The sequence below is a fragment of the Schistocerca serialis genome, chromosome 2 (assembly GCF_023864345.2).
Source record: "Schistocerca serialis cubense isolate TAMUIC-IGC-003099 chromosome 2, iqSchSeri2.2, whole genome shotgun sequence".
Taxonomy (NCBI): domain Eukaryota; kingdom Metazoa; phylum Arthropoda; class Insecta; order Orthoptera; family Acrididae; genus Schistocerca; species Schistocerca serialis.
In genome coordinates this window covers 267167049-267180047 of record NC_064639.1, presented here as the reverse complement: position 1 = coordinate 267180047, position 12999 = coordinate 267167049, and the positions used below count along the sequence as shown (strand labels likewise).

General features: G+C 38.2%; 1 protein-coding gene across 1 annotated transcript in view; it reads right to left on the bottom strand.

Annotated features, from left to right (window-relative positions):
• Nucleotides 1-12999, bottom strand: part of LOC126455890 (Down syndrome cell adhesion molecule-like protein 1 homolog) — a 120135-nt gene that overhangs the window by 44599 nt on the left and 62537 nt on the right. Inside the window, exon 9 of the mRNA XM_050091650.1 lies at nt 9543-9811. Within this exon, the coding sequence (XP_049947607.1) occupies nt 9543-9811 (269 nt within the window). The remainder of the gene's footprint in view (nt 1-9542; nt 9812-12999) is intronic.

The window sequence follows — 12999 nt, the reverse complement described above, 5'->3', positions numbered from 1 at the left end:
ACTGTGTTCAACCATGAAGTGAAGTTCTGCACTATCCCAGATGAACATTATAGGTAAGTATAGTGGCAACCTGGGGAGAGGAAGCTTTCTTCTAATATTTTGGAGACAAACAGTGGTGTTACTTCTGGTGTCATGGTGTGGGTAGCCACTGGGTTTGCCACCAGAACATGGCTGGTAGTGACTGAGAGAATTCTGGTGGCACAACGGTGTCTCACAAACATCCTGCATCCTCATGTGTTGCCTCTCATGTGACACTGTTGTGGTGTCATTTTTTTAACAGGACAATGCTTGATCACATACGACACATGTTTGTACAAACTATCTGTGTGATGCTGAGATACTCAAGCGGTTGGCTACGTTACCAGAACTGTCCCCAATACAATGTGTGAGATACTCTCGGACATCAACTTTACTCCCGTGCGAGTATCCAGGATCCCTAGGACCAGCTGCAACAGTGGTGAACAGCTTGCATCAGGAGAGGACAGAATGGCTGTATGACATCCTTCCCAGCTGAATCAGTGTATACGTCCAGGCCAGTGGGAGTGCAGCATGATACTGATAAGTGGGCTCATACTGCCAAGTTACTTGTAATCATTGCAGTAACAACACATACCCTCTCAACCCTTGAAGCTTCGTTTTGTTTCCTCATCCCTTTCAGGGTGCTTCACTTTTCTTATCAGGCAGTGTCTCAATAACATATGTATCAACTAGTTCTACTAAGAAATTTCTCAGTGGAGTAAGAATAGTTCACCACCAATGAATCCACTTATTATTGGTAATATCTTAATGGTCATTATGTGGACATAGAACATTGGAAAGTAATAATGTTTCAGCTGGTGCAGTTGATGTGAGGGTGGTATTTTGTGACATGTGGTAACCTTCGTTTTAGTTTTTAAGGTAACTCAAAGTTCTGGGTATAGCCACTATGGCATGAGAAATTGTGTTTAAGTTCACCTGATGCAGCACTTGGGCAAATTAAAGCCTGTGGATCTGTGCCGTGAATCAGTGTCCATACAGATGCATTTTTTATGAATCCTACACATTTGTGTTTGATGTGGAAAAACGTCAAGGTGCATATAATGTTGTTTGTTGGTGGTGGTGCTTTAACATGTGTTAGAGTGTTGAATGGACTGTCTCAGATGTTTTCAACATCAAAGTTATATGACAAAAACCAAATAAACGTCATGCATTCCATCTATGAAACTGAAATAAAATGTTCTAACAGATTCTGCGATTCAATTTCACCATGGTGCCAAACTGCAGAAAGAGTGTCAGTGAATTGGAATCATGTGAAAGACTGCAGTACCTTGTGAGATATATTTACTACATTTGCCCACCAGATATTGAGATTCCATTTGCATGCAAACAGTTGCAAAGTCAGCATTTCATATATCTGTAAACTATTAAAAAAATTGAAATACTGAACATTATTGTTCTAAAGTAACTATAGTGTCATGCCACTGTAGCAAGTGGCCATTAACATATTTATGTTGGAGCCCCACTCCAGCCACTACCAACTACAGAAGTGCTACAGTTATTCACATTAACATGCAAGACATTCTTGATGGTGCAGCATATTATGCTCCTTTCAAAGGGCATGGCCGATTTCCTTCCCCACCCTTCCCTAATCCGAGCTTGTGCTCCATCTCTAATGACCTCGTTGTCAACGGGACATTAAACGCTAAACTCCTCTTCCTCGATAGCAAGTTTGCATTGCAATGAAGAATTGGGACAGATCAGGTCTTTGTAAGTATAGGAAAAGTTTTTTGGGTATCAATACATGGCGTTATAACTTAAACTTGATCAGATAATCAACAACAGATACAAGCTTCAAAAATGTATAATTCAGAATGGAGAAAAGTAGAAAGTAGAGAACAGGAATGATCACCATGGTTTTAGTAGGAACAAAATCAGCAGGTGGTTCAGGAATTTTGCAACAGAGCGGACTTAGAGAGGCAGGTTCTTCCAGCCATCATTCAACAATATAGATGCAAAAACCTTAAATAAATTGTTAACCTAGCATGAGCGGTTTGGAACTCATGTTAAAAGCAATCAAGACAAGCAAACATGAGGGAAAGGACATGCTTGCAAATCAAATTCAAATATTTAAAAAAAGTCAGGAATTAACTGGAAAAAATATACTAAATTATAATACATACTTAAAGGATATCAGGCACCAAGTATTTGTTTCAAAGATGAAAATGGCAAAATGGGATTAAATAACAAAGAAAATTGTGAAATTTTAGAAAATTTTTTTGAAAAGCTGTTAAATTGTTCAGTTCCAACAGATAAATTAGAATTTCCAGTGGCATCTCAAAATCTAGAGGAAGATTTCCCACCAACAGAGTTAGAAATTAATGAAGCCATCAAAACACTCAAAAACAATAAAGCAAGTGGTGAAGACTCCATTACAGCAGAATTATTGAAGTGGTCAGAACCAAAAATCATAAAGGACCTACAACTGCTTCTTGAGAACATTTGGAAAACTGAAAAGATTCCAGTTGAATGGAAAACAGCATTAATCCACTAGCAAATAGAAAGGAAGACAAACAAAATGTCAATAATTATAGAGAAGTGCCACTTCTGAAACTTCCTGGCAGATTAAAACTGTGTGCCGGACCAAGACTCGAACTCGGGACCAGAGCACTTGCCCGCGAAAGGCAAAGGTCCTGAGTTCAAGTCTCGGTCTGGCATACAGTTTTAATCTGCCAGGAAGTTTCAAACCAGCGCACACTCTGCTGCAGAGTGAAAATCTCATTCTGGAAGTGTCACTTCTGCCAGTGGCATACAAAATATTATCAAAAATTCTCCTGAACAGGGGGGTAGATACTTTAGACAAACAACTGGGAGAATATCAGGGTGGTTTCTGAAAGGGAAGATCCTGTGCAGAACAGATTTTTAACTTAAAGTCAATAATTCGCCATAGAATGTTAACCAGCAAACCAATAATAGTGCCATTTATAGATTTCAAGAAACCATTTTTGCAGATGATTTTGAAATACTTTCAGAAATCCTGACAAGCAGTTATTCAGATAAACCTGCTGGAAAAAACAGCAAACATAACTGGTCTCAAAATTTCAGCTGCAAAAGCAAAATTCATGACAAATACAAACATTGCGCCAAAATTCATAGAAACACAAATAGGTAAAAATAGAATGAGTAAATAAATTTAAATATCTGGGAGAGACTATACAACAGAATGGACTAGAAAAACCTGAAATAGATGCAAGAATTAACAAATGGTTTGACCAAAAATATTTACAACAAGAAATGTATATCTAGAAAAACAAAATTAAAACACTACACCACAGTGGTATGACCAGAATGTTTATATGGATCTGAATGCCTAATGATAAACTATAAGATGGACAAATTAGAGGTACTGGAAAGAAGGATTATTAGAAAAATAATGGGTCCAATAAAAACTGCATATCATTGGAAAATAAGAAGTAATGAGTAGATCTACAAAAATATAGAGAAAATATATCAAGTAATGGCCTAACGAAGATTAACCTTTTTCAGACACCTCTACTGAATGGATGGAAATAGACTAACAAAACAAATACACCTATATTTCTGGAAGAAGAAACTGAAAATAGCATGGATTACAGAAGTAAGAAAGGATCTAGGGAGAAACAACATCAAAGAATCAGAAATAGCAGAAAGAAACTGTTTTAAAATTAAAATACTAAATTTGGAAGCCTTTCAAAGCAGAAGAAATAAGAAATTGGGAACAACATGGACAGAAGAAAGGAAGAGACTTTATGGGGAGAAAATGAGGGAATACTGAAAAATAGGAAACAACAACAAAGGAAGAAGAGGAACTGAAGTTCTAATGTGATCCTAGTTGGTCAATAAGATTGTAAAAAAGAAGAAGAAGAAGAAGAAGAAGAAATTTCATATTGTACGATAAATGTTCAAGGGCAAGAGGCAAGGAACTCAAAACCAGCTAGCTGATACACCAAAAGAAAGGTAGTATTGTTATTGTTAAGTCACAGGTGAACTAACTTTCTGTATAACACAACAAGAGCAAGCATCTGAGAAAAATAAGATCGGGTGGGGGTAAGGAGAAGGCATGGACAGGGAGGGGGGAGGTATAGGAGGTTTGGTGGGAGATAGTGCAGTGCTGCTCTAGAGCACACAGGGACAAGGTGGAGGGAGTGTAGGGCAGCTATGTGCAGTTGGGAGGTTAGAGGGAGTGCAGGGGAGAGGGGGGGGGGGGGGAGAGGGGAGGGGGTAGTGGAAAAGGAGAGAAGTAGTAATACTGGGTGTGATGGTGGAATGAGGGCTGTATAGTGCTGGAATGGTAACAGGGGGGCTGGATGGGTGAGGACAGTGACTAACTTCGTCCATATCAAAACTACTAACCACCAGCAATACCTCCACTCTGACAGCTGCCACCCGTTCTATACCAAGAAGTCCCTTCCATACAGCCTAGCCACTTGTAGTCATCGCATCTGCAGTGATGAGTGGTCCTCTTGAAATATACCACGGGTCTCACTGCTGCCTTCACAGACCATAATGACCCTCCCAACCTTGTACAAAAAGAAACATCCTGTGCCTTATCTTTCCAGTCTCCCACCACCTCCCAAAATCCCACCATCCAGCCACAGAGGAGCATCCCCCTCTTAACTCAGAACCACCCAGGACTGGAGCAACTGAATTACATTCTCTGCCAGGGTTTCAACTACCTCTTGTCATGCCCTGAAATGAGAAGTGTCCTGCCCACTATCCTTCCTGCCCCTCCCACAGTGGTTTTCCACCATCCGCCAAACCTACACAATATACTCATCCATCCCTACACAATCCCTGCTCCCAGCCCCTTACCTCATGGTTCATACACCAGTAGTAGACCTAGATGCAAGACCTACCCCATACATCCTTCCACCACCACCTACTTCAGTCCGGTCACAAACATCACCTATCCTATCAAAGGCAGGGCTACCTGCGAAACCAGTCATGTGATCTACAAGCTAAGCTGCAACCACTGTGCTGCATTCTATGTGGGCACGACAACCAACAAGCTATCTGTCCTCATGAATGGCCACTGACAAACTGTGGCCAAGAAACAATGGACCACCCCATTGCTGACCATGGAGCCAAACATGATATCCTTCATTTCAACGACTGCTTCACAGCCTGTGCCATATGGATCCTTCCCACCAACACCAGCTTTTCTGAATTGCACAAGTGGGAACTTTCCCTGCAATATATCCTATGTTCCCGTAACCCTCTTGGCCTCAACCTTTGTTAGTCATTGTCCTCATCCATCTTGCCTCCCTGTTGACGTTCCAGCACTATACAGACCTCATTCCATTAATGCACCCAGTCTTGTTATTTCCCTCCTTTTCTGCTACCCCCTTCTGCTCCCACCTCTCCCCTGCCCACCATCTAACCTCTCGCCGGCACATAGCTGCTCTCTCCACCTCATCCCTGCGTGCTCCTGAGCAGCACTGCACTGTCCGCCACCCACTCTGCTATACCTCCCCCTCCCTGCCCCAACTTCGTCCTTACTCCCACCCAGTCACCACTGCCATCATGCGCTGGTGCTGCTGCTCACAGTGTGGCTACAGTTGCCTGAGACTGCAGTCATGTGTGTGTCAGTTGCGTTTGCATTTGGGTGTGCGTGTGTGTGTGTGTGTGTGTGTGTGTGTGTGTGTGTGTGTCGTTTATTTTTGATGAGGGCCAAAAGCTTTACTTATGACAGTCTATTTGTTGTGCCTATCTGCAATTGGACTTGTACAAACACTTATATTTCCAATTGTAATTAGTCTGACATTACCCTGAAAGGTCTTTCTGAGGGAAAGCTCACAGTACCTGAAACTGGTGATGAACACCTGTGTTTGATATATGTGTGGCACTTTGCTCTTTGACCAACTTTCACTCTCTTATAACAGCTATTGCAGCTATATGCAGACATGTGCAACAGATTTCTATACTTTTATCTCTTCTTCTGTCTTATCAATTTACGCTCCTCCCATAACTTTCACTGACCTTAACTCATCAGAGAAAAATCCTTTCTGTCCCACTACATCAATCAGCCATTTTCTTAAGAATCCTTTTCAGTAGCAAGAGCCAGACTCTGGAATGTCCTCCCACATTATATTAGAAAACTGAATAACATATACAGCTTCAAAAGACAAAGACATATCTATTGAAGTAATAATAATGTCTACCCTTGTCCCCACATGCATTTGTTACCCTTCTCTCAGTTAGCGCAGCCTACATAAAGTTCTTTCCCTCAGAACTTTCTACGTGAGAAACAACTTTTGTATGCCTGTAAGTACATTTTGTATCTGCTGCTATCACTGTTGTTGTTATTATTATTATTATTATTACTGTATTTTAGTGATAGCAGCAGAAGTAGTGGTAATAATAGTAGTCCTGCTAGTATGAACTTTATTAGTTCATAGTCAGTATCATTTATTCATGTTCTCTATAAATACATCCAGATAATTTTTATTACATAAATCAGATTATTGTTCTTTTCCCTTGGGTAACTATGATTTAAAAATCCAACAATCAAAAATCCAGGATGGGCTGTAACAATATTATGAAATTCCTTTTCATAATATTGTATGATTTAAAAATGCACTGTATGTGTGAAACCTGGACCAACATAAGAGAGGGCCTAAAGGCCCTAATCTGCTCAAGTTAAATGAATACACTTGAGAGCAAAGTGGCTGAAATGTGACCAATTAGTACAAAAATGTGTACTGGCAAATGTAAAAGAATAAGGAGAAGTTACATGAAGAAATCTGAGTAATTCTGAAAGAAAGGAAAAATGATTTATGAAGGTTTTCTGGGTGCAGAGCCACACCGCTTTGTAAAAACTGTCATCGGCATTTGAGCCACATTTGCAGTGGGCTTTCTCTGTGTTTACTATAGCTGATACTTTGGCCAAGACTTTGGTGTGAATGTGCGTGCTGTTGTTGGAAAAAGAACTAGTGCTCAAAAGCTATTGCAAATTATATTTTCTGTTATGTTTTTCTGTGCTCCATGCATCAGTCTGCTATAGGTGAGTGGTTGCCTTTCCCTTATTTTATGAATTGTTCCATCCAAGAATTGCCATTATTGTTACACACTCACTGAAGTGATTTTATTGTTCACACTAAAAACAAGCTGGTATACAACTATTAAACACATGTTGTTTCCTATCATTCAGTTTATCTGGCTGCATATGTCCTATTTGTATGTACAAAAATACAGGAATTCATCTCCAAGGAAATCGTCTGACAAGAATAAAATCAAGTTTTGTGTTGGGCATAACCAGGAAAAGCCTTTGAGGAGCTTCACATTAGAAGTTGTAGACCATTTGTCTGCATTCTTAAAGAAACACTGGTTGAAAAATGTACACTGAGCAGTTAAGTCATTGTTACTGATGCCAGCTACTTATTCACACCAGGATGGTACAATCAAAGAATTCATCAACTAATACTGAAAAAGGAAGATTTATTTAGGGGACACCATGAAAGAAAAAGAATTAATAGACATTTCAGTACTGAAGCTATGTATTTTCATGTGTAAAATGTTAGCATTAATGCTGCACCTTGGTACTGAAGAAATTTATCTTAAACTTCATCAAACTGAATTAACTGAACAGAAAATCTTAATCATCACAAAAATAGAGAAAGAAATGCAGAACTCTATCATGGAAATTTCGATAATTACAGGGATCAAGGTCCACTAAACTGTCAGGACAATGAAGAAAAAGTGTCATCAAGGTAAACAGGGAAAATTCCACCTGATTACCAATGTAATGTCAAAAAAGTTTGAGAGCAAGGATAAGGAAATATAATGCCAAATAGGTAACAAGTGCAAGACTGCCATGATGTTTTTTCATTCACTCATTGCCTCATCATTTTCCATGTGGAAATGGAGATAACAGGTTTCATTTCAGGCATAAGTTAATTAAAGAAATAGTTGGTTGTGCTGGTGTGAACTGGTGCCAGCACACCAGTCGGCAAAGAGGTTGCGAGACGATCAATAGAGGCCAAAGGCAGACTCACAAGAAACGCGCCACCACCCTCCTCTCGGCCACCGTATTTGGATCGCTACCACAGACTGGAGGGACAGTCAGTTTCAGTCTGTCATCCAGTGAGTCACTGAGACATCAGTCACAGCCCAATCACTTGCAGCTGCAGACAGTCGCAGGCAGCACATAGTGACCAGAGTAGTGTACATAGTGGACTTGTACTTCACCAGCAGTGAGATTAACGTGGTCTATTACAGAGGGCTTGTACCACAAGAGGTGGACTATCTTGAGTTAAGTAATTTTCTGTTCTTATGAATAAAGAGCCTAGTTAATATATGCATACAGTCTGTGTTATAGAAAGAGGATACTGGCCACCAAATAACATCCTCTCCTTGCTTTCTGTGTTACAAGCCTGCAATGACAATGAGATGACACAGAATTGGTAGTGAACAGACTGTGTGGGGAATGCTAATATAGATGATGGTAGCATTAAGAAGAACATAAAATATGTGTAGTGGGTATGGGACAGATACCCATACAAGTATGTTTGGACAATAGACTGTGCTTGGAGATCAACAAAAGCACAGTCATTTGTAGATGTCACTTTGAAACTGTTAACTATAGGACAGTATTAGAATGATTATGGAAGATGGGAGTATGGAATACGAAACTCTTTTCATTGCTGATTTCCTTCTCATTCTTAACATGGGCACCCATGGTACACTTTCCCTAATCCTCAAATTGTCTCAGTTTCTACTGGTCTTTCCTCTTATGTGATGGACAAAAGAATTTGTGGATCATAAAATTTGTGTTTGAATCAGCTTTTGTCTACATGTTGAAGACTGGTGATGGCTTGTTATGACTATTGTTTTATTTTCACACAAGTGAAATTTCCCTTTGGAGATTATTTTCTTCACACTGCTCTTCCTCCTCATTATTTTTTATCTTCATATTAACCAACTAGGTTTATGTAATAACTTCAGTCACTGTCAGTTATTATTATTATTATTATTATTATTATTATTATTATTATACAATTGGTACCTCTCATCCTGGAGTCTGAGTGATCTGCTCTTCGTTTTTATCATTTCCTGACCTATCCCTCACTCCTCCTTGAAGGAGGAATTAATACTTCCAAATGCTAGGCTAGTGTCATGTACTTATACATGTGTATCTCAACAATGCTAATTTTTTTGCCACCTAGAGATAATTATTGACCAGCAATTCTAATCACTATTTTATTATTATTTTTATGCTGTGTGTATTCTAGCCATACCCTATAACATTACCTGCAGGCTAATATTTTTCTCTAACCTTCATACAATTCCACAGTAGCTCATTAAAAAAATTAATGTTTGGTATTCCTCATTTCAAACTCATCACACTATTCTATTACCTGTAAGACTGCTGTAAGGAAACAACTTGTGAGAGATTCACAGCAAAGAAACCAGTTCTGACCATTCCTTAAAATTTTAAGCAAGTTTTCCTAAAAGTAAAATAACTTCTTTATAAAAAATTTCATAAATTATGATGTAAGTCACAGAAGTAAGCAATGAATTTTACTAACCCCTTACTCCATATTGTACTAGGATGGGGTTGCCCAACAGTGATGCAGGGCAGAGCAAGTTGTTCTCCTCTGGCTGCCATCATATGGGTTCCAAATGATGCAATCCTTGCTGGAACTTGTTCTGTTGGTATTTGTACTACATGCAGACTGGCGTCACTCTCTCCTACCACTGTAGCTGCAGTCACCCAGAGCTCGTAGCGATGGTGAGCGATTAGATGAGACAAAATATAATGTGTCTGCGTAGGAGGAATTTCATATTCTTCCCTCAGCTGTGAAGGATTAAAATGTTCTAACATAATAATCAAATTTTCTTGCAAATTGGGAAAAAATTTTGAAAAACAAAAGGGAATTTATCAATGCTTGCAGAGATATTCATTTTATTATGGCACCAGATGCTACTGAAATTTAGTTAAAACAAAATATTTTGTTAATTAAGAGCCATCATATCAGGTCTCCAATGTTTTAAACTCTTCATATCACACACACTGTTAGCCATGTTTTTATTTATTATTAACTTCCTAGTTTTTCCTTTTGTTCTGTGAGCTATCTATAGCTCACATTCATAAGACTTCAAATTTTATTTTACATAAGATGTACATTTTTAAAAATACCATTCTTACCAAATTATTAATCAAGTTAGTTGCTTTTTATGATGATAAAATATCTGCAATAACAATAAAATATTAACTGAAGTTATTGTTTTTCTGAGAATAAAGAAAACATTTTGCATGTCATAAAGCAATTGTGGGTCACAGATTTATATAAAGTTTTAAACACATGTTCTTCATTGGAAAAAGAATCACCTAGTTTTGTCTTTAGCTTGAGGCTCTGTAGTTTTGGGAAAATTTGTTTTGTATCCCCTTCAGCAGACAATATCAATATGAGAGGCATAGATTTTGTTAAGGTATATAATCATAGCTTTGGTGACCAGGCAGCTAATGACTGTTCTTTGAGTCCTCTCAAACATGTTTTATTGGTGGAGTCAGAGGCTCACATGACTGATTAATTATGAGCATGGAGTAACAGGCGGGTAGGTCAGTTACTTGTGAGAAGCTGTTTGTTATGTTACTTATTAGTCCACCATTTTTGACTTTGCTGTGTTTTGGTTACATTTTGAACTAGCAGTTTGAAGCACTGGTTCATGACTTTTGAGTAGTACTAGGCTTGTAACTTTGACAGTTAAGTAGCTCACTTATTTTATTTTTTGTTGTTTGGGACATACATCCAGTCACAACTTTGCTACAAACTATAAACTTATATACCTAGTAGAACAGTAAAATTCATATAAAAGGTTTGTGCGTCATTTAAGTCCTGATAACTGTAGTTCTATGATGAGAAAGTCCAGTGGACAAGTGGTGAACATGTAACAATCTGGATTTGCAAACTTTGATTCAAACGCTCATTTTGGTTTTGATTAGACTTTATTTTTTGTAGTGTAAAATTTTTCACAAAATAATCGGCTGTTCAACAATACAAATAGCTCTAGTTCTGACCTCCGGTATGAACTATCAGGGTGTGCTGAAAAGTAATGCCTCCAAAGTTTGTATGTGAAAAGTCTTAAAGCTTTTTAAATAAAACTAATGTTATTAACAGTCTACATCTTTATTCTTCATGTCTACACATTTGTTTTTCTCAACATAGTCACTCTGGTGACAAGCACATTTATCCCAACGAGACACCAGTTTGTTGATACTGTCACTGTAGAATGTTTGACATTGTTGACAGAGCCATAAACTTATCTCTGCTTGCACAGCTTCATCACTATCAAAGTAAAGTCATTGTAGATATTCTTTAAGTTTTGGAAAATCGGATCACAGCACACACATATAGTCTGGCATTGTCATAGTGAAGCAGAGGGGTGCTTCATGTGTGGATGAACTCTTTGAAATTGAAACTTGATTATAGCCTGCTGTTTCTCATAGACTGACATATTATGTTGCACATTGTCATGTTACATGCTACAATTCAGAGCCCTCTAGCAGCAGAGGACTGCAAACGAGTAGACATGAAGAATAAAGATGTAGAATGTTAATAATGTTTGTTTTAACTGCAAATTTTTAACTCTTTTCACATAAAAAATTGGAGGCATTCATTTTCAGCACACCCTCATAGCCTCTTGAATGTACCACTTCTGTATTATGGTCATACCACATTTACCATACAGATCTGATCCATGAAGGTGTCTCGTATCAGTGGAATTATACTCTAATGAATATTTGGAATACAGGCAATGGTTTAAAAATGAACATTAACATTGAAAACTAGTCACAATCAAGTAATTGTATGCAGCTGTGATAGAAACCTGAACAAATGGTAAAATAAAATTAAGTGTACGAAGCCATTTTTTAAATTTCTGAAAGTATATGTTGGAAGAATAATTGAATATGAATGTGAACATGAATGGTAAACAGATAAGAAGAGAATAGAAATTTTTGAAATATGGTATTTTTTTAGAAGTATGATTAAGATTAGATGGGTAAACTGGATAACTAATGAAGATATACTAAAGTGAATTGGGGAGACATCAAATTTAGTCAATTTGGAAGTGAAAAGAAGTGTGTTTCTGGGGAGGAGGGGGAAGGTCTTTAAACTGTAGATGGAGACCAAAGCTTGACATCAGTAAGCACATTCCAGTGGATGCAGGTAGCATTAGTTTTACAGATGTGAAAAAACTTACATGAAATAGACTAACATGTAGAGCTGCATCAAACCAGTCTTTGGACTGAAGATCAAACACCAATGACTAGAACCTTGATATCTACAGCTACATCTGCATCATACTCCATAACCCATTGTATTTTGCACAGATGAGGGTATCTTGTACCATGACCAGTTATTTCCTCTCCTGTTCCACTCATAAATGGAGTGAAGAAAAAATGGTGTCTCTATGTCTCCATATAAGTTCTGATTTCTCTTATCTTTTCTTTCTGGTCCTTACACAAAATTTACACTGGTGAATGTAAGAAACTGTTCTGGAGTCAGCCACAAATGCTGGTTCTCTAAACTTTCTCAATCGTGTTTTGCAAAAAGAAGGTCATCATCCCACCTGTGAATCCCATTTGAGTTTATGGAGCATTTCTGTAATACTCATATGTTAATCAAACCTACAGATAATAAATCTAGCAGCATGCCTGTGATTTTCTTTGATGTCTTCATTTCCAACCTTGTGTGGATACCAAACATTTGATTAGTACTCAAGAATGTGGTCTACTTGTGGTCTCCTTTATAGATGAGCTACACTTGAATAAGGGGGAGAAAGACAGGTTGGCTCCTCTTCCTGCAGAAAATATATGGGAGGTCATCATCACACAAAGCAAGATCCCTGTGCTTAGTGGCACCAGAGGGGGTTAGAGTCAGAAATCAGGCACCCTGTTGTGAAATAAGTTCAAATAACATAAGAACCCCGCAAAATGGTTAAGAATGCAAAGAAAAGTAAGGTTACCTTATTTCATCAGAA